Source organism: Felis catus, chromosome E2 (genome assembly GCF_018350175.1).
Source record: "Felis catus isolate Fca126 chromosome E2, F.catus_Fca126_mat1.0, whole genome shotgun sequence".
NCBI classification, from domain to species: Eukaryota; Metazoa; Chordata; class Mammalia; order Carnivora; family Felidae; genus Felis; species Felis catus.
This window is the reverse complement of record NC_058382.1, coordinates 60,740,715-60,766,083: the sequence shown is the minus strand read 5'-3', so window position 1 is coordinate 60,766,083 and position 25,369 is coordinate 60,740,715. Positions and strand designations below refer to the sequence as shown.

General features: G+C 65.1%; 1 protein-coding gene across 4 annotated transcripts; it reads left to right on the top strand.

Annotated features, from left to right (window-relative positions):
• Window positions 1-5: 5 nt before the first annotated feature.
• Window positions 6-25,285, top strand: GALNS (galactosamine (N-acetyl)-6-sulfatase). 4 transcript variants are annotated; one of them, XR_006590831.1, is made up of 15 exons: window positions 6-155; window positions 4,520-4,643; window positions 4,930-5,004; window positions 5,871-5,973; window positions 8,540-8,683; window positions 9,587-9,653; window positions 9,738-9,865; window positions 10,194-10,333; window positions 12,062-12,165; window positions 15,177-15,313; window positions 15,987-16,089; window positions 20,398-20,519; window positions 22,210-22,327; window positions 24,469-24,702; window positions 25,040-25,285. XR_006590831.1 is itself a non-coding variant. In XM_023245710.2 (14 exons), the coding sequence occupies exons 1-14, from the start codon at window positions 6-8 to the stop codon at window positions 24,553-24,555; spliced, it is 1,602 nt and encodes a 533-aa protein (XP_023101478.1). In that variant the 3' UTR covers window positions 24,556-25,285. The 4 variants fall into 4 exon arrangements, 1 of the variants encoding a protein (XP_023101478.1); XR_002738628.2 differs by having other exon boundaries at window positions 24,469-24,868; XM_023245710.2 differs by having other exon boundaries at window positions 24,469-25,285.
• The last annotated feature ends 84 nt before the right edge of the window (window positions 25,286-25,369 follow it).

Below are 25,369 nucleotides of genomic sequence, written 5' to 3'. Positions count from 1 at the left end.
GCTCGATGGCGCCGGGCGCGGTTGCTATGGCGTCGGTTGCCGCGGCGACGACCTGGCGGCTGGTGCTGCTGCTGCTGCTGCTGCTGAGCATCGCGGGGCTCGGGGCCGCGGACGGCCCGCGGCCCCCCAACATCCTGCTCCTGCTTATGGACGACGTGAGTGCACCCGCCGATCAGGCTCCGGGGGAGGACCCGGAGTGGGAGGGGCCGTGGGGGAGTTGGGGGGAGGGCCGTGGTGGCGAGAGACCGTGCGAGTGTCGTGGGAGAGGTGATGGGGGGACCCTGAGGGAGAGAAGGGCCGTGGGGGAAAGGCCCGTGGGCTGGGGAGGGCCATAGGTGGGGGAGGCCGAGGGGGAGTGTGGGGGGGAGGACCGTGGGGGGGAGGGCCATAGGTAGGGGAGGCCGAGGGGGAGTGTAGGGGGGGGAAGTACCGTGGGGGGAGGGCCATAGGTGGGGGAGGCCGAGGGGGAGTGTGGAGGGAAGGGCCGTGGTGGGGAAGACTGTGGATAGGCCTCGGGAGAGTGGGCGGGGGGGGGGGGGGGGGGGAAGGGCCGTGGGGGAGGTGGGAGGGGTCTGGGGAGAGGTCGTACAGGTGGGAAGGGCCAAGGGCCCTTGAGGGGAGGGCCGTAGGTGGGGCAGACAATGGGTGGGGAAGGTGGGGAGGGGGCTGTGGGGGAGGAGGTAGCTGCCCCAGGGCAGGAGGTGGGGCTACAGGTGAGGCTGTAGGTGGGGGAGGCCCTGTGGCACCCACCGGGGTGGGATTAGAACCTGGTCCTGTCATCAGTAGTCTTACTGCAGTAAAGTGGAATTGAAGTGGCCAAGTCCAGGCCGGCCAGGGGACGACTTCTTCTCCGCCCTCCCGCTCTGGAAGGACAGAGGGGCAGCCCAGACCGGCTCTCAGCACCCCCCCCCACATCCCGTTGCTGTCTCCCCCTCTCGCAGCGCCTAGGGTGTCGGGGGCAGGGAAGGGGTGTAGAGCTGACCCAGGTCCCCTGCCCTGAGAGTCACTTTCTCTGTGTTTGGCCTGCCGGGTGTGCCCTGCCTGGGGCTGCTCCCGGCTTGCAGACACTTGTGGCCGCAGGTCAGGCGTTTGTGGGTCTGAGAGCAGAGCAGAGGATGTTAGCTGCGAGGTGTGTGTGCGGCCCCAGGGGCGTGGTCACCCGGGCCACTCTGGGGGGCCGGCCCCGCAGGGGTTCGCGGGATTTTTGGCAGCAGGCTGAGCTGTCGGTGCGTCCCCTTGTGACTTTGTCACCTTGCTCTATCTGCAGAAGCTGGGAGTGGAGACTCTGAACTTAGAGTGGGTTGTCAGGGAAACGCGGGAGCACAGAGGGCAGGCCCAGGGTGCTCGACAGCGCTCAGGCCCCGTCCCTCTTGTGACTTGCGCTCCTCAAACCCTCGGAAGGACTCGCTTTGGTGTGAGTTGGCCGGCAGCTGCGGCCCTTGGAGAGCTTCAGGATGGCCGCGGAGAGGCCGAGGCCAGGCTGGTGAAGGGAGCGTTCAGCCTGGCCCTGACCTCCAGGGAAGGCCGGGGGGTGGAGCTTAAGTTCCATCCCTGACAACAGTGACTTAATCGGTCACGGCCTGTAGCGAACCCTCCGTGAAAACCCCGAGCAGCGGCAGCTGAGGGGTTCCAGGCGGGCACCTCCATGGAGGTGCCGGGAGGGTGGCCTGACCAGGGGGCAAGCAGGCTTCTGCCCACCCAGGCTCCCCTTGGGCTGTTCCATCTGTCCCATCTGGTGTTCCCGAGTCACACCCTTTAGGACAAACTGGTGTCGGGAAATACGACGCATTCCTGGGCTCTGTGAGACGTGGCAGCCAGTCCTTGGGTTCCGTCAGAAGTACAGAGGCCTGGAACACGCAGCTGGTGTCTGCGGCGGGGCCAGCCTGTGGCACTGAGCCCCTGACCTGTGGGGTCTGATGCCAGCTCCTGGGAGGTGGGGCAGAACTGGGTGGTTGGCACCCAGGAGCTGAAGAAGCAGTTGGTGTGGAGAACCCCCAGAGTTAGTGTCAGAAGTGTTGCGAGTAGGGGCGCCCGGGGGCTCAGTCGGTTGAGTGTCCAACTGGTGGTTTCGGCTCAGGTCATGATCTCAGTTCGTGAGTTTGAGCCCCGCGTCGGGCTCTGTGCTGACAGTGCAGAGCCTGCTTGGGATTCTCTCTCTCTGCCCCTCCCGTGTGCGTGCGTGCACCCTTTCTCTCTCTCTCGCTCTTTCTTTCAAATAAAATTGAAAAATAAAAAAGTTTTTCGAGTAAAAATTGGAGTTTCCCCAAAAGGCAGACAGAGTCCCTCACGGGACCTTTGGACCAGGGCCACGGGCCTCACGCAGCTGCCAGGAAACATTCAGGTTTCAGAGATTTAGTTCAAGAAAATGAACGTAAAGTCTCTCAAAACTTTTCCTTATTAAAATCGTGATTTCTTTTTATATATATATAAAAAAAAAAAAAAGAGTTTTTCAGCAGTCCTGAAGAAAGATCCCAGACACTTCTGTGGTTCTGCTCTCCGGGGGACACTGAACGTGCTGGTCTTTAGTGTGTGAACTTGCTCAGGGGACGGCTGCTCCCGAAGCAGGTTGTGGCCTCACGGGAGACCCGGTCCCGATGGCTGTGACAGAAACTCCGCTTCCTGGGGAACAACACGTCTTGCACACGCGCCCTCTGTGTCTCCCTGCGTGTGCCAGCCGCTCAGGGCCGGGCCCCCCGGAGGCTGGTGTGAGCAGGCCCCTTGGGCTGGCCACACTCTCCTGAAGGCTCACCCTTTCGGATTCCTGCCCTCCCCTTCTGTCCCCGGGCAGTACCCGCTCTCCTCGCCAGCGCCCGTAGCGTTTTATGTTGTAGTGTTTTGAAATGATCGTGTTTTGGGGATGCTGGGTCGAAATCCATTAACTTCTGTTTCATCCTGCCTTTTCGAGGGGCTGCTGGAGGGCCCAGACGTGCACGGGTGGCTGTGTTTTGTCGAAAGCGTGGCTTCAGGCCCAAGAGGTCCCAAGTGGTGGTGCGTGACCGGCACCGCGGTGCTTTCGCTTGAGGGGACTACGTGGGGAGCCCCCCACCCCCCGGACACCCGCCGTGGGGCAACAGGAAACCGTCACAGCCGGCCGGGAGAGTCAGGGCTGGGCCTGTCTCGTGCAGGTTCCTCCTTGTGGCCTTGGGGTTGCTTGGCAGCCAGAAGTCCTCCAGACTTCTGGTCCGCCAACGTGGGTTACTTGGGACCTGCTGATGATAATGACATGACACGCACTCGGAGTGACTCAGGCGACGATAGCAATTCCGTTTCTCCCAACCGGATAGGCCCAGCCGCTGTGGCTTCAGGCCAGCAGAAGCACGCCCCGTCCCCCCCAGCCGCGTCTCCAGGCCCGGTTGCAGGGTGCGCTGCCTTGATGGCTCAGGTGGCTTGCCTGAGTCAGCCTCGCTGGGGAGGCCCAGTGCAGGGAGCGGGATGGGGGCAGGCGTGACGGGGCCTCCTCGGCTCTCCCGGGTGGCGCCCGGCAAGGACCACGGGGCCAGGACCACGGACGGACGGCTGTGTCGGTGTCCCTCAGCGTGTGCCTGCAAGCGGGCAGGTCCGGGCGGGCGCGCGCCCCGGGAGTTTAGAAGATGTTGGGAACGACCGCAGGGTCGGAGAGATCGAGCCCCGCGTGGGGCTCCATGCTAACACCGTGGAGCCTGCTTGGGAGCCTCTCTCTCCCGGTTGCTGTTCCTGCCCCAGTAGTGCCCATGTTTATGCGCGTGCACTCTTTCTCCCTCTGTGTCTCTAAGTAAGTAAATAAATAAAAAGAGTTATCTTTTGTGTCCGAGTCCTGGAGGCCAGAGGGAAATCGGGGTGGCGGCAGGACTGGCTCCCCCGAGCCTCGGGAGGAGCCTCTCCTGCCTGTCCTCTGGCTCCGGTGGCCCCTGGCCTTCCCGGCTTGTGGCCTCGGCCCTCAGTCTCTCTCCTCCCACGGCTTCCCCGTGTCTGCATCTCCTGCCTGGACAGGAGTCGTTGAGTTTGGGGCCCGTCTCCCCCCAGCGACCCCACATCTTAGCGGACGACACCCGCGTTTCCAAATAGGAGGCGTGTGTGGGGTCCGAGTGGACCTGACATTCGACCCGGGACCGTGTGGGTGGGCCGCGTTCTGTACGTGCACCCGGCACGTGACAGGCTCTGGGGCCGTCGTGAATCGCGCCGCTGTGGCTGTTCGCGTCATTCGTGTGGTTGCGCGTGGCGCCGGCTGGCCGTTCCCCGGGTAGACCCGGGAGTGGAACCGTGCAGGCGTGGGGCCACGCCGTGGCGAGCTTGGTGGGGAGCCTGGCCGCTTCTTCCTCGGCCTGGCTTTGCGCAGTAGGCTCGGGGGCTCTCGCTTCTCGTTGCGCGTAGATGTGTGTTTTGAGCCGCCGGCCCCGCGAGCGGGAGGCCGCCAGGCGCTGGGGTGTGGTCGGTGAGTTCTGCGGCTCGTGGGGCGCAGCGACAGCGGCTCCGGCTTTCCCGTCGCGACTCCCCCGAGACGGAAGGAGGTGGTTCCACCTCTCCGTGCCGTCTCCTGCAGATGGGGTGGGGCGACCTGGGCGTGAACGGAGAACCTTCCAGAGAGACCCCAAATTTGGACCGGATGGCCGCAGAGGGGACGCTTTTCCCAAACTTCTACTCAGCCAACCCGCTGTGCTCGCCGTGTAAGTTGGGGCTGGGCCGCGGGCACGAGGAGGGGACGGGCACCCGGGCGACCCTGACTCCGCCGCTCCCGCCTTTCTTCCGAGCGGAGCGCCACAAGGGCTGGCTCGGGCCCCGTGCCGTCACGGGGTTGGGAGGTAGAAGCCGCCCGTGGCCTCCTGGGACGGCCACTCGGGCTGCAGAGACGGCCTAACGTGCGGCCCCGGGAGGAGCAGGAGGGCCGGAGGGGCCGGCCGTGGGGCTCGCGTGGGACTCGGGCTCGCCACGGTTTCTGTTCTCCCCGCGCAGCCAGGGCGGCTCTGCTCACCGGACGCCTGCCCATCCGCAGCGGCTTCTACACCACCAACGGGAGGGCCAGAAACGGTACGCTACCCACCGGCGGCGTCTGCGGGCGCGGGGGGCCCGGGGAGGAGGGCTGGGGCTGGTCACCGTGGTCACATGTGACCTTGCGTCTGCGGAGTGGTGCCCGTCACCTGGGCTCGGAGGTGCTGTTCAGGTTGTAGCACGTCGTTTGAAACAGACCGTTGTGGTGCTTTCCACTCAGGATAGTGCATTTTGGGGGCGCCTGGGGGACTCAGACGGTTGAGCGTCCGACTTCGGCTCAGGTCATGATCTCACGTCTCGGGAGTTCGAGCCCCACGTTGCGCTCTGTGCCGACAGCTCGGAGCCTGGCGCCTGCTTCGGATCCTGTGTCTCCCTCTCTCTCTGCCCCTCCCCCGCTCGCCCGTGCACACTCTTCTTTCCTCTCTTGAAAACAAACATTAGCAAGAGAAATTTACGACTGCATTTTTTTTGAGTTTACCTATTCATTCTGAGAGAGGGGGCAACGCACGTGCAAGTGGGGGAGGGGCAGAGAGGGAGAATCCCAAGCCGGCTCCGTGCTGTCAGCGCAGAGCCCAGCACAGGGCTTGAACCTCCAAGCTGTGAGATCGTGACCTGAGCCGAAACCAAAAGTCGGATGCTTAACCGACTTGAGCCCCCCAGGCGCCCCCAAAACAGTGCGTTTGAAGAGGAAGGTGGGGGTTGGTGGGCGGTCTTCTCAGGGACTCGGTGGAGGGCCCGCCCGGTCTCTTTCCGGCTGCAGCTGTGACGGGGACGGCCGGGCCCGGCACCCCTCCCTGCTCCTTGTACCTGGGCAACTTGGACGGTCGTGCTGCGGGGATCTCGGGGGGCCCTGGGGGAACAGGAGCATAGAGAGCCCGGGGAGCACACGCCATATTGCCCTGCAGCCTACACGCCCCAGGAGATCGTGGGCGGCATCCCGGACGACGAGCTCCTCCTGCCCGAGCTGCTGAAGGGGGCCGGCTACGTCAGCAAGATTGTGGGCAAGTGGTGAGTCCTGACCCTGCTCTGGAGCGTGCCCCACGCCAGGGATGCTGGCGAGACGCTTCCGGGAGGCGGGTCCTCGGGTGGGAGCGGGAGTCCGCCGTCCTGCTCCCACGTCACCTTCCCGGCCGCACACCCTGCCCCCTGCTCATCTCGCCTGGGTGCCTGTCGGTGCGGCTCGTCCGGCACGGGTGACACCGTGTCGGCAAGCACAGGTGCCCTGTGTGTGGGTGGCGTGAAGAGGCAGCGGGAGGTGACGGGCAGCCCCTCGGTGTGGGATCGCCGGGACCCGGCGACGGGACCCCGGAGGCTCGCGTTGCTGTGCGTGTTCGTGCCAGAAGCAGGGTAAACGGCTTCTTACTGCCCGGGGCCCCCGGGTGCGCAGCCCTGGATGGTAGGTGTGGAGGCCAAGTGTGGGGCTCTTGGAAGAGAGCAGGCCCACTTCCTACCGGGAGCCCCTCCAGTTTTCCAGCCCTCGTGGCCCCCCCCCCCCCCCCCCCCCCCCCCCGCTGCACCGGGGCCCCTCTGGCACTTGCTGGCACCGCTCTGCCCGGGACGGGCGCCTCGTCTGTGCCCCTCGGGGAGGGGGGTGCCGGGTGCACAACACGGTGGTCACGTCGACGGGGGTTCCACGGAACCCGGAAGAGTAAGGGTCAGAAACGCAGGAGCTCCAGAAGCTGCCTAACGAACGCGTTCTCGCTCCCGAGTCCGGCCGGAAGCAGAGCTCCCAGCAGGTGGCGGTGGCGGGGCAGAGCCGGTGGGGCCCCGGTCGCCCGCAAGGCCCCTGGTGGTGCCGGGGAGACTGGCAGAGGGTGGGAGCGAGGCCGGCGGGACCGAGTCTGGGCGGCGCCCGGCCCGGCAGCTCTACCCCGCGTCCCGCAGGCCTGCCGGGCAGGGGCCCGTCACAGGGCCATACTGGGTATTGGCGGCCGTGGCCGGACTTCCCTGACCTTCCTCCCGGCGCCTATCCAGAATTCCTCGGCTTGACCAAGTGCAGGAGTGGGTGCGGCCAGGACTCGAGCGAGAGGCTGCTTGGGCCGCCCTGGGCCCAGGGGGCCGCGAGCGCTGCCACTGCAGGCCGAGTGTGGTCGCCGGACGGCTCCGCGTCGCGTCGGCAGGACCTCGGGCGGGTGTTGCCGTCAGGCAGAGGCCGCGCGAGCCGGCGCAGGCGGGCAGGCAGGGGTGCCGCGGGCGGCCGCTGTGGCCTCCTCCCCGCTGGGGCTGGAGGGCGCTGTTAAGTAACGGGGCGCTGTAGCGGTGCACCCCGGGAGGACAGGAGGCGCCGGGAGGGAGCGCGGAGCCGGCGCTTAGGTTTCTGCCAACAGAGAGGTCCCGGCAGAGAGGGGTGAGGTCGGCGCCCACCGTGTGGCGTTCCGGAGGCAGAGCGTTTTAGAGCTAGCCGTGGGAGCCGGGCCCCGAGACCCACGTTTCCTGGCATCTTCTTAGACTCCGTTGCCGGGCACCTCGGCTCTGGCCCTGTGTGGCTGCCCTCCCCCAGCGCACCGCACCCTCCTCGAGCAGGTGACCGAGCCGTGTAGCGAGCTCACGGTGCCCTGGCATCCGCACGAGCCACCGCGGCCCTTCGGAGCAGGGGGAGGGCTCCCCGGGGGCAGCAGAGGAAGGACCCTCTGTTGCAGGGACGCTGTGCGCGAGCTTGCGTGGTCACGAGAGCATGTGTGACCCCCTTCCCCGGTGGGGTCGCCTTGCTCCCCAAGAGCACGGGGCCAGGGTGCACCACACGCATCTAGCCGTGCTCAGGCACTGCCGGCCCCTCCGATGGGCACCTCCCGTTGGCAGGAGAGCCTGACATTCGGTGCCCCAAGAGGGAGGGTTGTCAGGGATGAGCGTGTGGGGCGGGGTGGCCTCCTCCTGATGCCTACAGTCCGGAGCCTGGTCCGGGGAGAAGCTCGGCCGTTGTCCCCCTGTGGGCACACCCACCCGCATTTGGGGCCAGGGTGCTGGCTCGGTGAGCAGCCCCGGCGGGTCCTGGCCCTGCCCCAGTGTGTGATGAGGTCAGGTCCCGGCAGTCAGTTCACCCAGGGCCTGCCGGGCCACCTTTGGGGGCGTGATTATCGGTAATCGGGAGAAGAGGCTCTCAATCAATGACCGTATCCCGAGAGGTTGGTAATTACTGGGACACTGCCTTCCTCACACTCTCAGGGAGGCTGAACCTACAGACCTGTCCCGACAAGTAGGAAAAGGCTGGAAGAAGCTGGAGCGTGGAGGCGGGGCTGCGGTCGAAGTTCTGGGTGGTTCCGGGTGGGTGTGAGGTATCCCACCCTGCGTCTTCCCAGAGCCCTTCCTGGCATCCTGGAGCCATGCGTGGGCCCGCTGCTGTGCCTGGCACCCTCTGTGGCCAGTGCCTTCTGCCGTTGCCTGTTGTGGGGGGTGGGCCTGGCGCCCTCCTGGAGGAAGAGGTCCTGGTGTGTCTGGGGCTTAGCGCACACTGGGCACGGGAGCCGCACTTGTTTCCTGAAATGTTCCGTGAAGGCAAGGAGTTGTCGTCTGTGGTCAGAACTCTGGGGCACCGCTGAGCAGGGTTCCCTGAAGCGTCCTGGGTTCCTGTTTCTAGGCATCTGGGCCACAGGCCTCAGTTCCACCCCCTGAAGCACGGATTCGACGAATGGTTTGGATCCCCCAACTGTCACTTTGGACCTTATGACAACAGGGCCAGGCCCAACATCCCTGTGTACAGGGACTGGGAGATGGTCGGCAGGTAACGGGTCCCTCCCCCCCGACCCTGAGGACGGTGGCGCCCGGCCCCTGCCCGCCCCCCATGCTGCCATGGGGGCAGGACGGAGGTTCTGGGACCGCCCGCTGGCCAGCGTGCCCGGGCTCTGCTTTGTCAGCTGGTGGTTCTGCCCGGGGCTGAGGGACTCGGGGCCTGGGGTTGCTGCCTGAGCCACACCTGCAGGGGCTTAACCTGGAAAAGGTTAGAACCGTGACGGCGACCAGAGCGCCTCCCCCGAGCAGGTGTGTTCGCACCGCAGCCGCATCGGTTTCCGAGGCTCGGTTCGAGCCTGTCGGCCGCGCTGTTTGCCTGCCCGGGATTGGCCCGCGGCCGCGCGCCAGGGCACCGTGGGGCTCGGCCCTTCCCTGTGAGCCTGCCGGGGGCGCTCTGCTCCAGGAACCCCTGGTCTGGCCTGTCAGGCCCTGGTCTGTCTTGGGTTTCACGTGGCTTCACGTTCCTTCCTTTTTCACTCTGTCGTGTTTTGGGTGGAAATTCTCGTTGCATATCGTGGGCCAGAAAGCTAGGTCACGTCCTTGCCTCTTTAGTGGCCGTGTATCGAGACAGTCGCGTGGCTCAGAGCGCACAGCTCGGCGGCTTCCGGCACAGTCTTGGTGCCGTGCAGGCACGGCCCCCGTGAGCTGCCAGCGGCCCCGGGTGACCATTGACCCTCCTCTGCTGTCCTCTCCCCCTCCGACCTTCTCTCAGATGGGGGCTGCCAGGAGCCTCGTCCTCGAGCCGCCGTGGCCTCAGGAGCAGTGGCCAGAATCCGCTCTCGTTTAACGCATCTTTGTTTTGCATGAGGCCCGTGACCGCCTGCGAGGTCGTGGAGGAGGAGGAGGCTTCCCTGGGCTGAAGTCTGGTTCTCGTCTGGGTCTGTGTCCTTGTCAGATACTATGAGGAGTTTCCAATTGACGTGAAGACCGGAGAAGCCAACCTCACCCAGGTGTATTTGCAGGTAATAGAAGCCCGGGCTGGGCAGGCTCCGGGGCGGGGGGCGGGCCGGCCTCCAGGGCACAGGAAGGTGGCGTGTTTTCCTCAGGAAGCCCTGGATTTCATCAAGAGGCAGCAGGCAGCTCAACGCCCCTTCTTTCTCTACTGGGCCATCGACGCCACTCACGCGCCTGTTTACGCTTCTAGGCCTTTCTTGGGCACCAGCCAGCGAGGGCGGTGAGTCCTTGGTCATAGAGACACAGACCCCCCCCCCCCCCCGGCTGGAGGGTTCGTCTGTGCTTGATTACCTCCAGGGACGGGGCACTCGGTACCGTTGCATCTTTAATTAGCGTTCACAGAGACTGAAGCCCTGTGCTTCTTTGACGCTGTCCCTCGGCCCGGGTTTCGTGGAAGGAGGGTTGCAGTGGTCTGGTTGGCTCTATCCCGGGGTGCCTCTGAGATCTGGAGTTCTCCTCCCCCTCTTCTCTGAATTCAGCCAGGCTGTTGTGTTGTCCGTCCCGGAAGTCAGGGCCTCGCTGCTTGCTGATGCCGTCTTTCCCCGTAGGTACGGGGATGCTGTCCGGGAGATCGACGACAGTGTCGGGAAAATCCTGGGGCTTCTTCAGACCCTGAGGATCGCGGAAAACACGTTTGTCTTCTTCACATCTGACAACGGTGCCGCCCTCATTTCTGCTCCTAAACAAGGTCAGTGTTCTCACACCGTCTCCTGCACGGCATGTCTGAGACTCTGTCAGGGACCCCTCCTGGGGGCCCTCGTCCAGTGGGAACCGACGGGACAAGGCCCGAGAGCCACACTTGGCCTGGGCCTAGTCACACAGGAGACCGGCAGGGGCCACCCGCCACGTCTCACGGCGCCCCCTCCGGCCCTGAAAGGCTGGGGCATCTCCAGGCCTCAGGGGAGGTGGTGTCTAGGAGGGCAGGGGTGATCCCCTGCCCCGGAGTGCTGGCTTGGCTCCGTGAGGGGGCCTCCTCAGGGCTGTGGCCCCTGGGGCTGCTCAGCGAGCTCTCGGCCTGCTCCGTCTCGTAGAGGAAGGATGTTCCACCCTGGTGTCCTGTAAGAGTCTCACCCCCCCCCCCCCCCATCGTGGCACGTCTCTTCGTCCCATTTTCCTTTAAAACACCGGAGCCTCAGCAGGGCCCTGAGTCACTCAGAGGGCTCTGGAAGGAAGGCTGGAGGGGTCGGGAAGCCCTCTGGGGACAGGCCTGGGTGGGGAGGTGCTGAGGGACCCTGTAGCTGGTGTCCATGGGGCAGACAGGTGCAGGCTGAGAAGGAATCGTGTTTCGGTGACGGCAGCGGTTGAGGGTCCGGCCTGGCTGGTCTGATGCGGTGTCATCCATGGCCCCTGGAGGGGCTCCATCCTTGGGCAGGCTCCCCTTGTACAGCTGATGGTCCCAGAGGTGGGGACGGGGTGCCAGCCCCCCCCCCCCCCCGGCTCGGCACCCCGGAGAGCCTCCCTGCCGGCCACCCTCGCTGTGACCACCAGCCTCCCGGGCCCATCTTTGTGCCTGGCTTACGGAATGGTTCACGTGCACGCGATCCACGTGTGTATTTATCCGAGCGCAAATCTTTGTACTCCTCGCACAGCTTGAGGAGCAGGACTGGGTGAGCCGTGGACCCTCGTCGGCACTCTGAGCCCCGTGAGCCCCCCAGACACAGCACATCCCGTCTTCCTCGCCATCCCGGGATTCGCACGCCCGTGCACGCAGTGCCTGCATTCCCTCCACAGCTCGTCTCCCCAGATCTGCCTGCACCAACGGGGTGGGGTTCGGGTCCGGCGTAGGAGCAAGCCCCAGGGGTTACTGCCCCGTTTTACAAATTTCCCCCATCTCAGGGGGGACCAGGGTTGAGGGAGCCCCGGGCAGCTCGTGCTGGCAGCCGCGGTCCTCCACGTGTCCTGCTGGGGACCTTCCTTTCTGCTCTGGGGCTGGCCGGCCGCTGACGCTTCCCACAGGTGCAATTCAGGGACCACCTGCTCGGAGGGGGACTTCTCAGATGAACGCCCCACAGGACTCGGGGTGATGCGTCTTAACTAGACCCCAGCCCCACACACAGGGGTGCTAAGAAGCCCCACGCCTGGCAGGTGACCGTAAACCCCAGTAACCTGCTCTCGGGGAACACGTTTCGTGGCCCTTGCTCACAACACTGCTCACGTTCCGAATCCGAGCGGTCGCTCAGCACCGGGGACACGATGTTCCGCTTTGAGGCGTTCTGACCTCGAACTTGAGCTGTGAACCCTGCGCCGGTCCCACGTGGAGGTGCCTGCGTGTTTCGGCAGCATCGCCCCGAGGGGCCGGGAGGATGGGGGAGGGGGCCGTGGCAAAGAGACGCCGCCTGAAGGCGAGCGCCCAGCAGGCCGTGTGCCACCCTGGGGACCGGGGTGGCGTCTGACGGGCGACCCCCCGTCTCCCTAGGTGGTAGCAACGGCCCTTTCCTGTGCGGGAAGCAGACCACGTTTGAAGGTGGGGTGAGGGAGCCTGCGATCGCGTGGTGGCCCGGGCGGATCCCTGCCGGCCAGGTGAGTCAGAGCGGCCACCCCCCAGGCCTCCGCGGCGGCGAGACTCCGGCGCCTCCCAAGGCTGAGGTGGCTGGAGGAGGGCGAGCGGGGCGGGCGGCGGCGCGTCAGGTGCAGTGCGTGGCCAGCCTGAGTTACACCGAGCGAAGCAGACTTTGTCAGAGCCTTAGCGTGCTAACGGGTGTCGCGCACACCTGGAGGGCTCAGGGCACGCCGAGTTTCTGAGACCCTCATCTGGCCGCGGAAGCTTCTCCCCGGAGCGTGTCTCCCGGGCCACTGGTTCCGCAGGCCCTCCGAGAGACGGCAGCCGCTGGGCGGTGTGTGCGGCGTGCAAGGGCAGACCGCAGCCTGGTGGCCCCTCGTGGCCGGGCCGGTGTGCGTCCTGCCGTCCCCGCTGGCAGCCTCTTCTGCTCGGAGCACCCGCTCTGTTCCTCCTTCGGCTGAGAACCACGCGCAGCGTCCTCTGCCCCTGGGCGTTTCAGTTCAGACTCCTGGTCCCGGGGGCGTCCAGGCTGACCTGTGAAAGCACGCACGTCGCCCTGTCTTACCTGGCCTTCCTCCTCTTTTGACGAGCCCCAGCGCTGGTTTCGGGTCCACCCTCACAGCAACACCACGAGGCCTCCCGTGACACCTGTGGCTTCTGTCACACCTGCCAGGCTTAGTGGCCTACACGACAGCCTCGTCCCTCGGGCGGGGGGTCGGGAGACCAGCACGGGCCTCGCGGGCCAGCTTTGGTGTCACGGGCCCCGTTTCCTTCTGGAGGCTCCCGGGAGGATCCGTTTCCTCAACTTTCCCGGCTTCTAGAGGCATCCACGGCCCCTCCCTCCGTCGCCCAAGCCAGCAACGGCCCGTCGAGTGTCCCCTCGTCACACTGACTCTGGCCCTCCCGCCCCCGTCCACTGCCAGAACCCTGTGGTGACACTGGCCTTCCCTGGGGATCCAAGGTCAGCCCCTGTTTTCAGGTCGGCTGCTTGGCAGCCTTGGTTCCCCTCTGCCCCGTAAGGAAGCGTGTTCACAGGGTCCGGGGATTGGGGTGTGGACGTGGCGGGGGGTGAGTGGTGTCCTGCCTGTTCTCATCACCACCACTGCCACCGTCGTCGCCATCACCATCATCGTTACTGTCACCGTCCTCCTCATCACCGCCACTCCCATGCCACACGTTAGCACGCCGTGGCCGAGAAGAGGAAGTCACTTGTCAGGATCTCCCAGCTAGGAGGTGGCAGAACTGGGAGCAGAGCCCTGGTGTGGGGCACGAAGCCCACCCTCCGTGGCTCCCCACAGCCACCCCTCCCTGGGACAGTGTCCACGGGGATCCCTGTCCCAAGGGGAGGCCCCAGCCTTTGGGATCACCCTCCACCCCTCGCGTGCCTGGCTTCTCACCCGTCTGGGCCCTGTTCCCGGAGGAGAGTGTACCTAACAGAGCCGTGTGGCCCTCCCTGCACTGGCCCGTGGCACGTGTCAGAATTGAACCGGACAGCTTGCGGTGACACCCTGTCATTTGTGCCCACGGTTGCAGATACTCGGCCCCCCTTTCGCATCTGGTAGCACGACTTGACGAGTTACGGCCTTTTTTTCCGGAGCGAAGTCTCGGGAGTGCTGGGAGAAGCGTCCGGGACTTCCTGCCACGTGCCCGCAACAGACCTTCTGCGTTTTCCAAGGATGTTCTGTGCACGTTGCGAGTTTCTGTTTTTCACAAGAGCTCCTCTGTGTGCCCCCGGCTGTCCCGTGCTCCTAAGGACGTCAGACACCCCGTCTTTCCCATCGTGCACCTGCACGGCACCCTCCTCCCCGTTTTCCGCAGACGGTTAAGATACCTGGGTTTCTTTCTTTTCCTTTGTTGTGTCCTAAAAGAAGCGGCCAAGGAGAGAAGCCACAGGAACGAGATAAGGCCGGCGGCCGTCTCCTCCCTTCTGCAGGGAGGCTCACAGGCCACGCACCAAACCTTCACAGGCTCGCGCCAAACGCCGACCGTCCTGCTCCCCCCGCACTGGGCAGCGGCACCAGGGACGCGAGCAGCCGTGGCCTGTGTGCTCAGTTTCCACACGGAGTTGCTCGTGGCAGTGTCACGTGATAGCCCTGAGGTGACAGTCCCCCGGGGCGCGGGAAGCGGTGGCTAAAGTCCCGCCAACAGCGTGTGCACGGGGGGATGCCCGCCTCGCCAGACCTGCCAGCAGACCCCCCGGGTCTCCCCACGGACCCGGCCGTCACCCCCAGATCGGACTTGAGGAGAGCAGGGGCCGCCGATGGGAAAACCCCGGGAGACTCCAGAAGAGGCAGAGCCGCGTCCGTGGAGACCAGCAGGCGCCCCGACTCCGAGGCCGCACCTCTCCTCAGGCCCGTCCTGCTGCTTGTGTGGAGTTAGGCCGTTCGTTCAGGGCCAACGTAGTCTCTGCAAGAAAAGTCGCCGTCCCGTCCGCGCGCCCTCCCGTCAGCCCCGGCCGGGCGCCCTCCTCCCTGCTGCTCTGGGCCTCGGGGGTCTCTTTGCCACTTGTGCTCAGACCTGATCTGGGAAGTTCCCAGGGGTTCAGTGTTGAGATAACGGTGACGGCCTCGCGAGGGCAGACGTCGCCCTGCTGGACCTGCCGGCCTCTCCCCAGACCGTCTTTTCGCTTCTGTCTGGTTCTCGTTCGAAGCCGCTGCAGCTGTGAGGGCTCGGGATGGGCCTGGACCAGGGCCTCGGCCCGCTCCAGAGTCACGTGGGCCAGCTTGAGCCCCCGTTGGGGCCTAATCTCCCAAAGCCACTCTCCCAACGAGAGGGCTCCTCCCTCCTTTGCAGGGTCCCCGGGGGCGAGAGTGTGGCAGCCACGCGTGAGCCCGCCCGACCCCCGAGGACGTGAGGGGTCCCGGGAGGGGCTGAAAAGGCGGGACCCGCGGCGAGGTGCTGGGCCGGGGCGTGTGGCCGTGCGAGTGCGCACCAGGCGTGGAAGGCCGCTGTCCGCGTGCCCCTTGCTGCCCCTGGCGCCGTCTGGTCGGGGCAGGGCATCCTGAGCACGCCTCCGCCACGTCCCTTTCAGGTGAGCCACCAGCTGGGCAGCGTCATGGATCTCTTCACCACCGGCCTGTCCCTCGCAGGCTTGGCACCGCCCAGCGACAGGGCGATCGACGGCCTGGACCTCCTCCCTGCCGTGCTGCAGGGCCGGCTGACAGACAGGTGGGTTCCAGCCGGGCGCTGCCCCCCAGCTCCAGGTGACGCACAAAGCAGGACTCTGTGCCTCGCTGGCTCTCAGCAGAGGGAGGATGTGAGGGCACCGGTGGGACTTTCTGTCTGGTGGACGGGACGCGTCCTGGCACGGGAGCCCTGGTCCTCCTGAGACCGTTCCTAGCACCCAGGGCCCCACCCGGGGCATTTCCACGTCGGCTCTAGGGGCGGAGGGCCCTCATTCCTGCCTGTGATGGCTGGCACTTGTGCCTCAGGCCATGGGAGGGAGGAGAGACTGTTCTCCCCAAGTCTCCGGGCACCCGGACCCCTGGAGCCCGGTCCCGTCCTGCGCCCCACCTCTGTCGGGTCCTTCGTGTCCAGGCTCAGCTTCTCTGCAACGTGACATTGGCCCTAGAGCTCGCGTCTTGCTGGGGAGGGGGCCCCAGACGTCCTGGTCCCAGCAGGCTGTCTGCCCCAAGATGCGGGCCAGAGTCTCTCCCAGGGCCTGGAAGCGAGGCGGCCGACCTTGGGGGCTCACCCCCAGCAGCCTTGTGGACCTGCTCCCCCGCGTGCCCGGTTTGAGCTCAGCATGGTGGTTTCTGTAGAATTTCGATGTAACTGCACACCCGCAAGTTTCTCGTGTCACCTGACCTCCTGTCCCCACCCCACCCCCCTCGCCAAACAGGCCGATATTCTATTACCGTGGCGACACGCTGATGGCGGTCACCCTCGGCCAGTACAAGGCCCACTTCTGGACCTGGACCAATTCCTGGGAGGAGTTCAGACAGGTGAGGGGGCTTAGGGCGGCCGTGGGCTCCGCTTCCCACACCACCTTGTCCTTGGGAGGACTCCTCGGGACCAAGCGGGCCGGCTGGTGGCCATCCCCAGAGGCCTGACCGTGGGCCCGCCGTTAGCAGGGCTGGTAGTGACGCGGCGTAGCAACAAGGACAGGTCCTCGGGAGCCTGGACTCCCGTCCTTGGCCACCCTATCCTCTCTGAGGCCTCCCAGAGCCCGGGGGAAAGAGTCCTCGGAACAGGCTAAGTAAGCCTCAGGTCGGAGGGCTCGGACCCAGTTGAACCGGGTTGCCTTCCCCCGGCACCCCCCAGCGCTTCCTGTCTTGTCCCCTCCCCCCGCCTGTCCAGGTGCTCGGGGGCCCCCCTGAACGGGCCGCCGTAGCGTCTGCGTCCCCGCGTCTGCCCGCACGGTGTGCGGGCGGCTGCCTGGTCCTGCCCCTCCTGGGCCTCGGCCCCCACCTCTTCCGGGCACCACTCAGGGTGGTGCCCCCGCCCCTCTGAGCGTCTGGATCGCAGGCCCAAGAGTGGCTTTCCTTTCGGAAGGAAAAGCGGCACGAGCTCGCGACCCGAATACGAGCGCGCTGTGTGCAGGTCAGGGCGCGGTGGACGTCAGGGCTCTGGTGCCCGGCTGAAGAGGCAGACGGCCGTGGCTGTGGCGCCGCCACGCGCAGCCGGGCAGCCAGAGCCCAGGACAGCGTGTGCCTCCTCCCGGCTGGCCCAGGGCCTGGCCAAAGTCCCTGACTGGCCTTCAGAAGCGAGGATTGGCACCAGGTGAGCTCAGCTGGACCGAGTGAGCCAGGGCTTCTCTTCTGGACTCTGACCCCGGGGGTGAGCCCAGAGGAGTGTCCTGCGGGCCTCCGGACTCACCGTGGTAGCAGAACGCTGTTGGCACGGGGCATGACAGAGCCCTGTGCCCTGGCTCGTGCTTTTAGCACCAGCTCCCCCAGCACGGGATCTCAGCACTGAGCCATTTAGCTCTCCCGGCTTGTGGCCGCCTCTCACCTCCTCTCCGTTCGTCCAGGGTCCCTGCCCCTACTCTCCCTGCCCCCAGCTGAGCCCCTGACACCCTCCCCCCGCCATCAGGCAGGGCTGTGTGTGGTTCACCCCTTAGCTGTTCAGAGTCTCAAAGGCCACAGGAGCACCCGAAGACCCAGAGCCTGGCCTCGCGGGGACCTTTGGGGTTAGCTGTGTGCTCTAACTTCTCCCTGCCCCCACCCCCGTGGCACACGTTGGCTTCCCAGGGCTTTCTAGGGCCCTGTTGCTGGTTGCTGGAGAGTCCAGGTGGTCCGGGAAACTGCCCCTCGGGCCTCCCTGTGGCTCCCTCCCTGGCCCTGCAGGCTCGGGGCACCTCTCGGGGCAGGGTCCAGTCCACTCTGGCCCAAGTGAGACACGTTCCAGCTCCCGCCCAGGCCCAAACCCAGAAGGGCCGGGAGCTTCTTTCAGAAAGGGTGTTGGAAAAGTCCAGAAGGTCCTACAGGCAGAGCAGCCTGTGTGGCCTGTCCTGATTTGACCCCCTTTACAGCGGGGTCAAAAGTGTCAGGAGAGGCCGCTTAGGCATAACCAGGTGGGGGCCCGCCCTGCTGCTGGTGAGTCACACGCCCCTCCCCCGTCCACAGTGCTCTGAGGGTTTTTGTAGAAGCTCCCCGGTTGGTTTGGTTTGCACGGCTTCATGTTCTTGGGAGACCAGGCACACAAAATTCTCTCCCCCCCCCCCCCGCCCCCCGCCCCCCGCCCCGTGCTACACAGGGTAGCGGCAGTGGGTTCACCCATCGGGGCTGCCCAACGGCTGTTCTGATGGCCCTTGTCCCCGCAGGGGTCAGTGTGGCCCAGGGAGCGTGTGAGGGTGGAAAGGGCCCAAGAGGAAGGGGCCCCCTGCCGCCACCGGCTGCCCTCCCCGCTCCCCCCAGCACCAGGGGGACTTCAGCGGCCCACGCGGTAGGACAGCTTTGTTCAGAGGCCATGTGCCCGCCCTGCTGGGGCCGCACAGCCAGGCCTGGGCTCCCGGCCCGAGGGAGAGAGAGGCCTGGGGTAGTGGCCCAGCTGGGGCCTGCGGGTCTGTGGTCCCTGGGTTTGGGGGTCACGTGCATCCACTTACTGGCTTCCCGGCTGTACGCCCGGTCCTGGGGCTCGCGGCAGGCTTGGGGGGAGAAGGGTGGAGGTCTAGAGGCTGGGTAGGGAGGGGGGCGGGGAGGAGAGGGAGAGGTGGGGAGCATCTTCCTAGTGCCAGACCAGGTGCCACTGTCCCTACAAGTGTGTGACCTCCCCAGCATAGAGGTTGGCTGAGGCCCCGGGAAGAGCTGTGTGCAGGGAGGGCGCATGTGTGCACGTGACCTTCTGCACTTGCGGACTGCATTGCACACAGCTAGCCGAAGTGCACGGTTCCAAAGGGCAGGCCTGTAGAGGAGTGCGCCCTGCTCCCCGCTCTCTGCGCTGCGCTGGGCTCTGAGGAGGGAAGGGGCCCCCGGCTGCAGTGCCCCAAGGGCAAGGCCTCCCTCACAGAACAACCGTCACGAGAGAGATCCTATACTAATTAACGGGATCTTAATTAAATAGCTTATTTGATTTGCATCCCAATGATAAAGGGTGTTCTGTCTAGACTCGGTGCTTCCCCCATAGCTGCCCTGCATTTTTGTGCTGAGGGTGGCCCGTGGTTAAATCCGTGTCTGTTCCCCGTTACTTGTCCCCGAATCCAGAAGGCCAAGGAGCCACTCGCTCTGGAACCCACTTGGGTGTCCGTGGATCCATAATCGGTTGCCCTTACTTTGCCAGCCACTGACTCAGGAGTCAGCTCGGTGCAGATGAGTGGAATTTCACGGGCTCCTGGCCTCTCTGCTTTATTGAAAAGCAGAGTGTTACGGGCTCCACTGACAGCTGCCCGTTCCAGACACGGGCTCAGAGTGTGTGCCCGTCCACCGCGCTGGCGCCTGCAGAAAGCCTTCCGGCGGCTCACGGTTGAGAAGCGAGCTCACGTGTCTGTCCCCCAGCCCCTGGTTGTGGGGTTAGCGTGCACAGGTCATGGCCACGTCACGGCCACCTCTCCAGACCCTGTAAAACCGGTCCTGTGTTGGCCAAAGACCAGTGTCGAGCTACCTGCAGGACCCTGAGGTCACCAGTGCGTCAGGACGATACAGCTGACATTTCCCATCCCCAAGTCCAGGAGTCCCGAGAGGCAGCCTGTAAGCCTTGGGGACAGAGCTGCAGACTGGGCTGCAGCTTCTCGGGGGGGCCCCAGGGCCATCCCAGGACGTGGACAGACTCCCATCGCCCCGTGACATCCCCTTTCAGATGCACATCAGAAGCTGCCCCTGAGAAGGAGCCGTGAGGGCAGAGGTGGCCTAGGGAGGGTGTGGGGCCGGGCCCGTCTGGGGGGCCGTGGGCCACATGCCTGAGCTTTGACATACGCTGGCGGCCTTTTCCGGTGTGCTCACGCGTGTCCGCTGTGGTCTGTTTCAGTCCCTGCCTGTCACCTGGGCATCTGGGCCGCCACGGGCCTCGCGAGCATTTCCTCCTGGCTTCTCCTGATGCTGACGAGGCAAAGGAGTCTTCCGGGTGCTGAGTGCCGGGCACGGTGTCTGCCAGGCAGACAGGGTGGGGGAGCTTTGCCCCGGGAATCTGTGCCAGTCAAGATAAGAGCCGGGCTGAAGTATTTTGTGTGTTTTTTAAGTGATAACACTTTTTTTTTTTTAATTTTATTTTTTTTCAACTTTTTTTTTTTTTTTTTTTTTGGGACAGAGAGAGACAGAGCATGAACGGGGGAGGGGCAGAGAGAGAGGGAGACACAGAATCGGAAGCAGGCTCCAGGCTCTGAGCCATCAGCCCAGAGCCCGACGCGGGGCTCGAACTCACGGACCATGAGATCGTGACCTGAGTTGAAGTCGGACGCTCAACCGACTGAGCCACCCAGGCGCCCCAAAGATTTTATTTTTTAACTAATCTCTAGACCCAACCTGGGGCTCAGACTCACGACCCCAATTTCAAGAGTCTCATGTGCTACCAGTTGAGCGAGGCAGGAGTCCCTAAAGAGATTCACCTCCCGCCAGAAACGGGCCTGATTGCTCAGCAGCCCTGAGGCCCAGGGACGGTGGTGGAAAGGTGCCCCTACAGGACGGCCACCCTCCCGCGTGCTCGTCCCCTCAGCATCCCCTCGTGGAGCGTCCCGGGGTGCAGCACGCGGGTCACGGCTGCTGCCGGAACGGGATGGACCGGCCGGCCTTGCAGAGCTCGCGGCCACTGCCTTCCGGGCCCCCAGCGCGCGTGCAGGCACACACAGCCCTCCCCGCCCTCCCTGCCTCTCGTTTCAGGGCGTTGATTTCTGTCCCGGGCAGAACGTGTCAGGAGTCACCACCCACACGCAGGAGGAGCACACGAAGCTGCCCCTGATTTTCCACCTGGGACGAGACCCGGGGGAGAGGTACCCCCTCAGGTGAGCCAGGGGCGGAGGCCTTCGGGCTGCCGGGGCGCCGGGCCGGCAGGTGTAGGCACTGACTGGCGGGCCACGCGCTCTGAGCTCCGCCCCCCCCCCCCCCCCCGTGCTCCCATCCCCCTGCTGTCTGGCTCCCGCCCCCACGGTCTGCGTGGCCCCGTCACGGGACCCCCAACCTGAGCTGCCTTTGGGATGGCAACAATGGGGGGCCGGGGGCCCGGGCAGCGCCGGCCTGGGAAGATCCACCCCGGGCCCCTTCACCCTCCGGGCCAGGACTGTGCTCCTCCCAGTGAGACTCCAGGATGAGATGCTTCTTGGGACCTGGGTCCGGCTTAGAGGCCTGGGATCACGGGAAGGAAACAGATAGGCCGTGGGTGAAACCATGTGCCCCACGTCTACCTGCAGCAGAACCTCCTGCGTGGTCTTATTGGCAAGAGGGACTCTACAAAGGTGATCGTGGTGAGGGTCAAAATGAGATCACCCTGGATTAGGATGGCCCTAAACCCAGGGAGAGTATCCCTGGGAGACAGAACGGGATACGGACACGGGAGAGGCCACGCGGAGATGAAAGCAGAGGTGAGGGGATACGGCCACAGCCAAGGGACACCCGGAGCCCCCGGGAGCTGGACGAGGCAGGAAGGGCCCTCCCCCGGAGCCTCCGAGGGGGCACGTCCCGCCTGTATCTCGGCCTCCAGCCCCCAGAACCGGGAGGGAAGAGATTTCTGTCGTCAAGCCCCCTTCCGCGGCCACCGGTCACTGTAGCTCCAGGACACTCACTGGTGGGAGCTGGGAGCCCCTCACGGCTGTCACACACCAGGGAGGTCAGGAGCCCAGGGCCGTGTGCAGGTGGGGTCGAGGATCAGGCTCAACCAGGGGGAGGCTCGGAGCAAGCAGTCTGAGCCCCGCTCCTGACCCCGGAAGTAACTTCAGAGCCACGACGCAGCAGGACCACGGGAGCAGGTGGCAGGGCCCAGCGTCGGGAAGAGCCGCCCACCGCACCTCTGCTCCGCCTGCAGCGGCCTTGACCGGCTCCCGGTCACCCGGAAGTTACGTGCGCCAGTGTGCACCATCCCCTCGGGCCCTTGTGCCCGTGCTCCCGACAAGGAGACCCAGACCCAGGGTGGGACACAGTTCTGGGAAGAAGAGCCTGGAGCCACCGCCCGTCCCCGAAGGGCTCATGGGCAGACTGAGGGGCCTCCCGGGCTTCCCGCGTGCGCTGGCACCACGGTGCCGAGTAACCTGACCAGTGAGCCTGCCGAACGTGGTTTAAGCCGATCCTTCTCAGTGCGTTTGGCCAGAATCGCGGAGACCTGCTTTGAGAAGCTTGTGGGTCTGCCCCCGCTACACGGATCTGGGCCAAAGGGACCAAGAAGGTGGGGAAGGTGCCAGGAGCCTGCCAGATCTGGGTCTGCTCGGAGGTGCCTGTGACCCTGGTGGTGCCCTCGGTGGTGCCGGCCAAGGCTCAGGCCCGGCGGAGTGGGGCAGGAGGCCTGGCTGCTGTACTGTCACCTGGCTGTGCCTGCGGCCTCGTTTGTAGGGAAGGTTCCCCGAGGTGCTCGCCTGCCGCGGGCCAGTGGCTCCAGCGGGGACGGCTCCTTCAGTCCCCAGGCCCGTTCCTGGCCTACTTGGGTGGCCCGCCTCGGCCTGCCCGGGCCTCCCTGCTTCTGTGACCTGGCGCTCTCACCTCTAGCTTTGCCAGCACGGAGTACCTGGATGCGCTTCGCGGGATCACCCCGGTCGTCCAGCAGCACCAGAAGGCCTTGGTCCCCGGACAGCCTCAGCTCAACGTGTGCAACCAGGCGGTCATGGTAAGTGGCTGGCAGGCCATGGGCTGCCGGTGCCAGGGGTGTCCCGAGGGCCCCGTGAGGTCTGCACCCCCCAGGGCATCACCGTCCTCCCCCCACGGAGCCGTCTGGGGCCGCCGTGAGTTGCAGCAGCCGGGGTGATCCCTGGGCAGCGTGGCAGGACCCCGGCAGACCGCACGTCTCCAGAGGCTGCCGGAGCCCCCCTGTGGCTCCCGCTCAGGCTTCATGGGTGTGACCGTTGTGCACGACAGAGACGCCAGACCCGTGTGGGGCAGGGACATGCCGGGCTGATGACCTGGAGGTCCCGTCGGGGACAGACCTTGGCTCCTGCGGGACCCGCCTGCAAGTCCTGTCCCTGTGACGGAACGTGTCTGTGCGCGCCCTGCTCCACAAAGATGGGCGATTCAAGTGTCCCGGTGTCGGCAGCACCCCGAAACCCACAGAGCACCGTCGGGATGGCTTAGCCTGGCTTCCCAGGCTGTCAGCCCCTCCTCCCAAGCACCCCATTCCCCAGACCTACCACGTGATTTTGAGGAAGCTGTGGCCTGGAGCCCAGCAGGCTTGGGAGAGTCAAAGTGCAGGGTGGGGCCGACAGGGACAAAGCGTGCCGACCTTTCCTGGCGGCGAGAATGACCATAGTGTGGACAAGGCTGCCTCATCAGCCGGGGTCAGTACAGGGGTGGTTTTGTCGCTGTTGTCCCCGTCTGGGGCCGTGTGTCCTGAGGCTCCCCAAGGAAAGACACTCGGGGCAGGAGCCAGCAGGGCCGCCTCCTTCCCTCGAGGGCGCCAGGGGCTGTCCGGCTTCTGAAGTCACAGCAGCGGGGCAGGAAGGTCCCCGTCTCAGGACCACCACGGAGCCTTGGGTCCCAGGAGCCTGAGAGCCCCCCTCATGCCCCGCCCACGGAGGAGCCACGGTGCCCACTCCAAGCCCCGGCTTTAATCTTTCTGTGCGAGCCAGCTGCCCCCACCCGCCACATGCTGTCCACTGGGGAATGCTGTGCAGACGCACACTGGGTCTTAGGGTGGCAGCGTCCTCTCCCACCGCCTGGGGGTGGAGGGACCCGGCTGGGGCACTGTCGCAGCTGGCCGCCCCCGCACTGGGGTGAGGGCGACCCTCTCAGCCCCACACACCCCACGAGTGAACCGGAGACAGACTGGAGCAGTGTGCAGTGGCCCCCAGACTCCCAAGGGAGCACTGCCTCTGGAACACTGCACGGATCTACAGGCCTGTGCAAAGCCCTCGGCCCTCGCCACAGCCTGCACGGAGGGGAGGTCCTGCCTTCTGCCCTCAACCCCCAGCTCAGCCCTGCCTCCGCTCTGTCAGGCCAGTGGGGACGAAGGTTCGATGTGGTGTCCTCGGACAGGATCAGTCCTGTGCGGTCTGTCACAGCCCTTGAGTAGAGCCTGCTGTCGTGCACGCGAGACACCAAGGCGCCTCTAAGAATCGTGGGTGCTGGCTCCTCCTGGCGCCCCAGACTGGCAGTCCGCACCCAGGTTTTCCATTCTGCACACCCCGTCGCTTCGCTCTGCCTCAGAGGTGGAGAAGAGCTCTGTTCTCCAAAGCTTGCCCTGTCCTGGTGGCTGGCCGCACCTGCATGGGCAACCAGGGGCCACGTGATGCCATCTGGGGCAGGAGGGGACTTCCCTGGGGTTCTCCCTGCCATCGAATCTCTGATTCAGTAACACCCCCTGGGGCCCCCTCTCAGAAGAGTGCCCCCAGCATGATTCTGAGTCTCCCTACCAAGGCACAGGAGCACCCCATGGGCAGTGGGAGGACGCAGAAAAACAAGGGAGCCTCCCTCTCTGGCGGGTGTCTCTCGCTGGAGAACTATGGCCATAAAGAGAAAGTCTGGACGTGAATATGCATGGCCAAGTTGCCACATTGAGTCGCTGTGCTGAGACGGGCCAGCTCTTCCCCAGGTGACGGCTTTCTGTAGAGAACCTTGAGGCTGTAAGGAGTCTCCTCTGTTAGCCCTTCCTGAAATGTGGCGCCACGGCGGGGACAGGTGGCAACCTGGCCCGTGGCCGCCCACACCCTGGACCCTGAGGCCAAGGAGGAGATGGGGCAGGGCAGGAGTCTGGACACTATTGAGCCTAGAAGTGTTAAGAGTAACTCAATGTTCTCTCTTAATTCTCCTTGCCAGAATTGGGCGCCCCCAGGCTGTGAAAAGTTAGGGAAGTGCCTGACACCCCCGGAGTCCATCCCAGAGAAGTGCTTCTGGCCCCACTAGCACCTGCTCGTGTTCCAGCCAGGCCCGGGCTCTCCTACTGGCCCTGCGAATGCCTGCGGGGAGGAAGGCTCTGGCCTCAGGGCTCCTGAGCTGGAAGAGCCCCAACTGTTCTCTGCCCTGCCTGCACCAGACAGACGTTACCTACAGGTGACAGCAGGACCTGCACGTGCCCGCGGTCTCCCAGCCCTCCTCCTGGCCCACCCCAACTTGCCACGGCAGCCCACAGCCTCGGCCCAGCCCCAAAGCTGAACGCACTTGCTCAGGGCCCTGCCTCCATCCCGGGATCCAAAGCCGGAGCTGTCCCCTCCCATGTGTGAGTCCCACTGTCGAAGTTGGCCATGCCAATCCTGCTTGAGCCCTTGGCACCAGCCTGCTAGGAGGGAGTTGTGAATGTGGAAGGGGGGTTGGCAGCAGCCAAGGAAGGCCTCCCTGGTCCGGTGAGGACAGAGGGATGCCAGCACCTTCGTTTTAACACCTACCTTAGGGATGCTGTCCTGGTGCCCTGCATGGCGAGGGGGGCCTCCCTTCCAGCCGCCCGTTACCTGGTGTGGCACGGTGCGGAGAGACAGCGAGCGGGTGTGGACGCCAACCTTACCCGCCCCGAAGGCGTGTGGAGCCGCCTTCTAGTGGGGTTTTCACGTCTCTGCCGTTGTGATGCCAGAGCTGTACCGTTCTAAGACTTGGGAAACGATGGTGAAAAGTTCTAGAATAAAGTTAACAGGCCTTTTTCCTTTTTTTTTTTTTTTTTTTTTTTAATAAGGATTTGACCCTTTGCGGAAGTGGGCGGGGTGGGTTTCCCTCTGCCTCGCCCCGT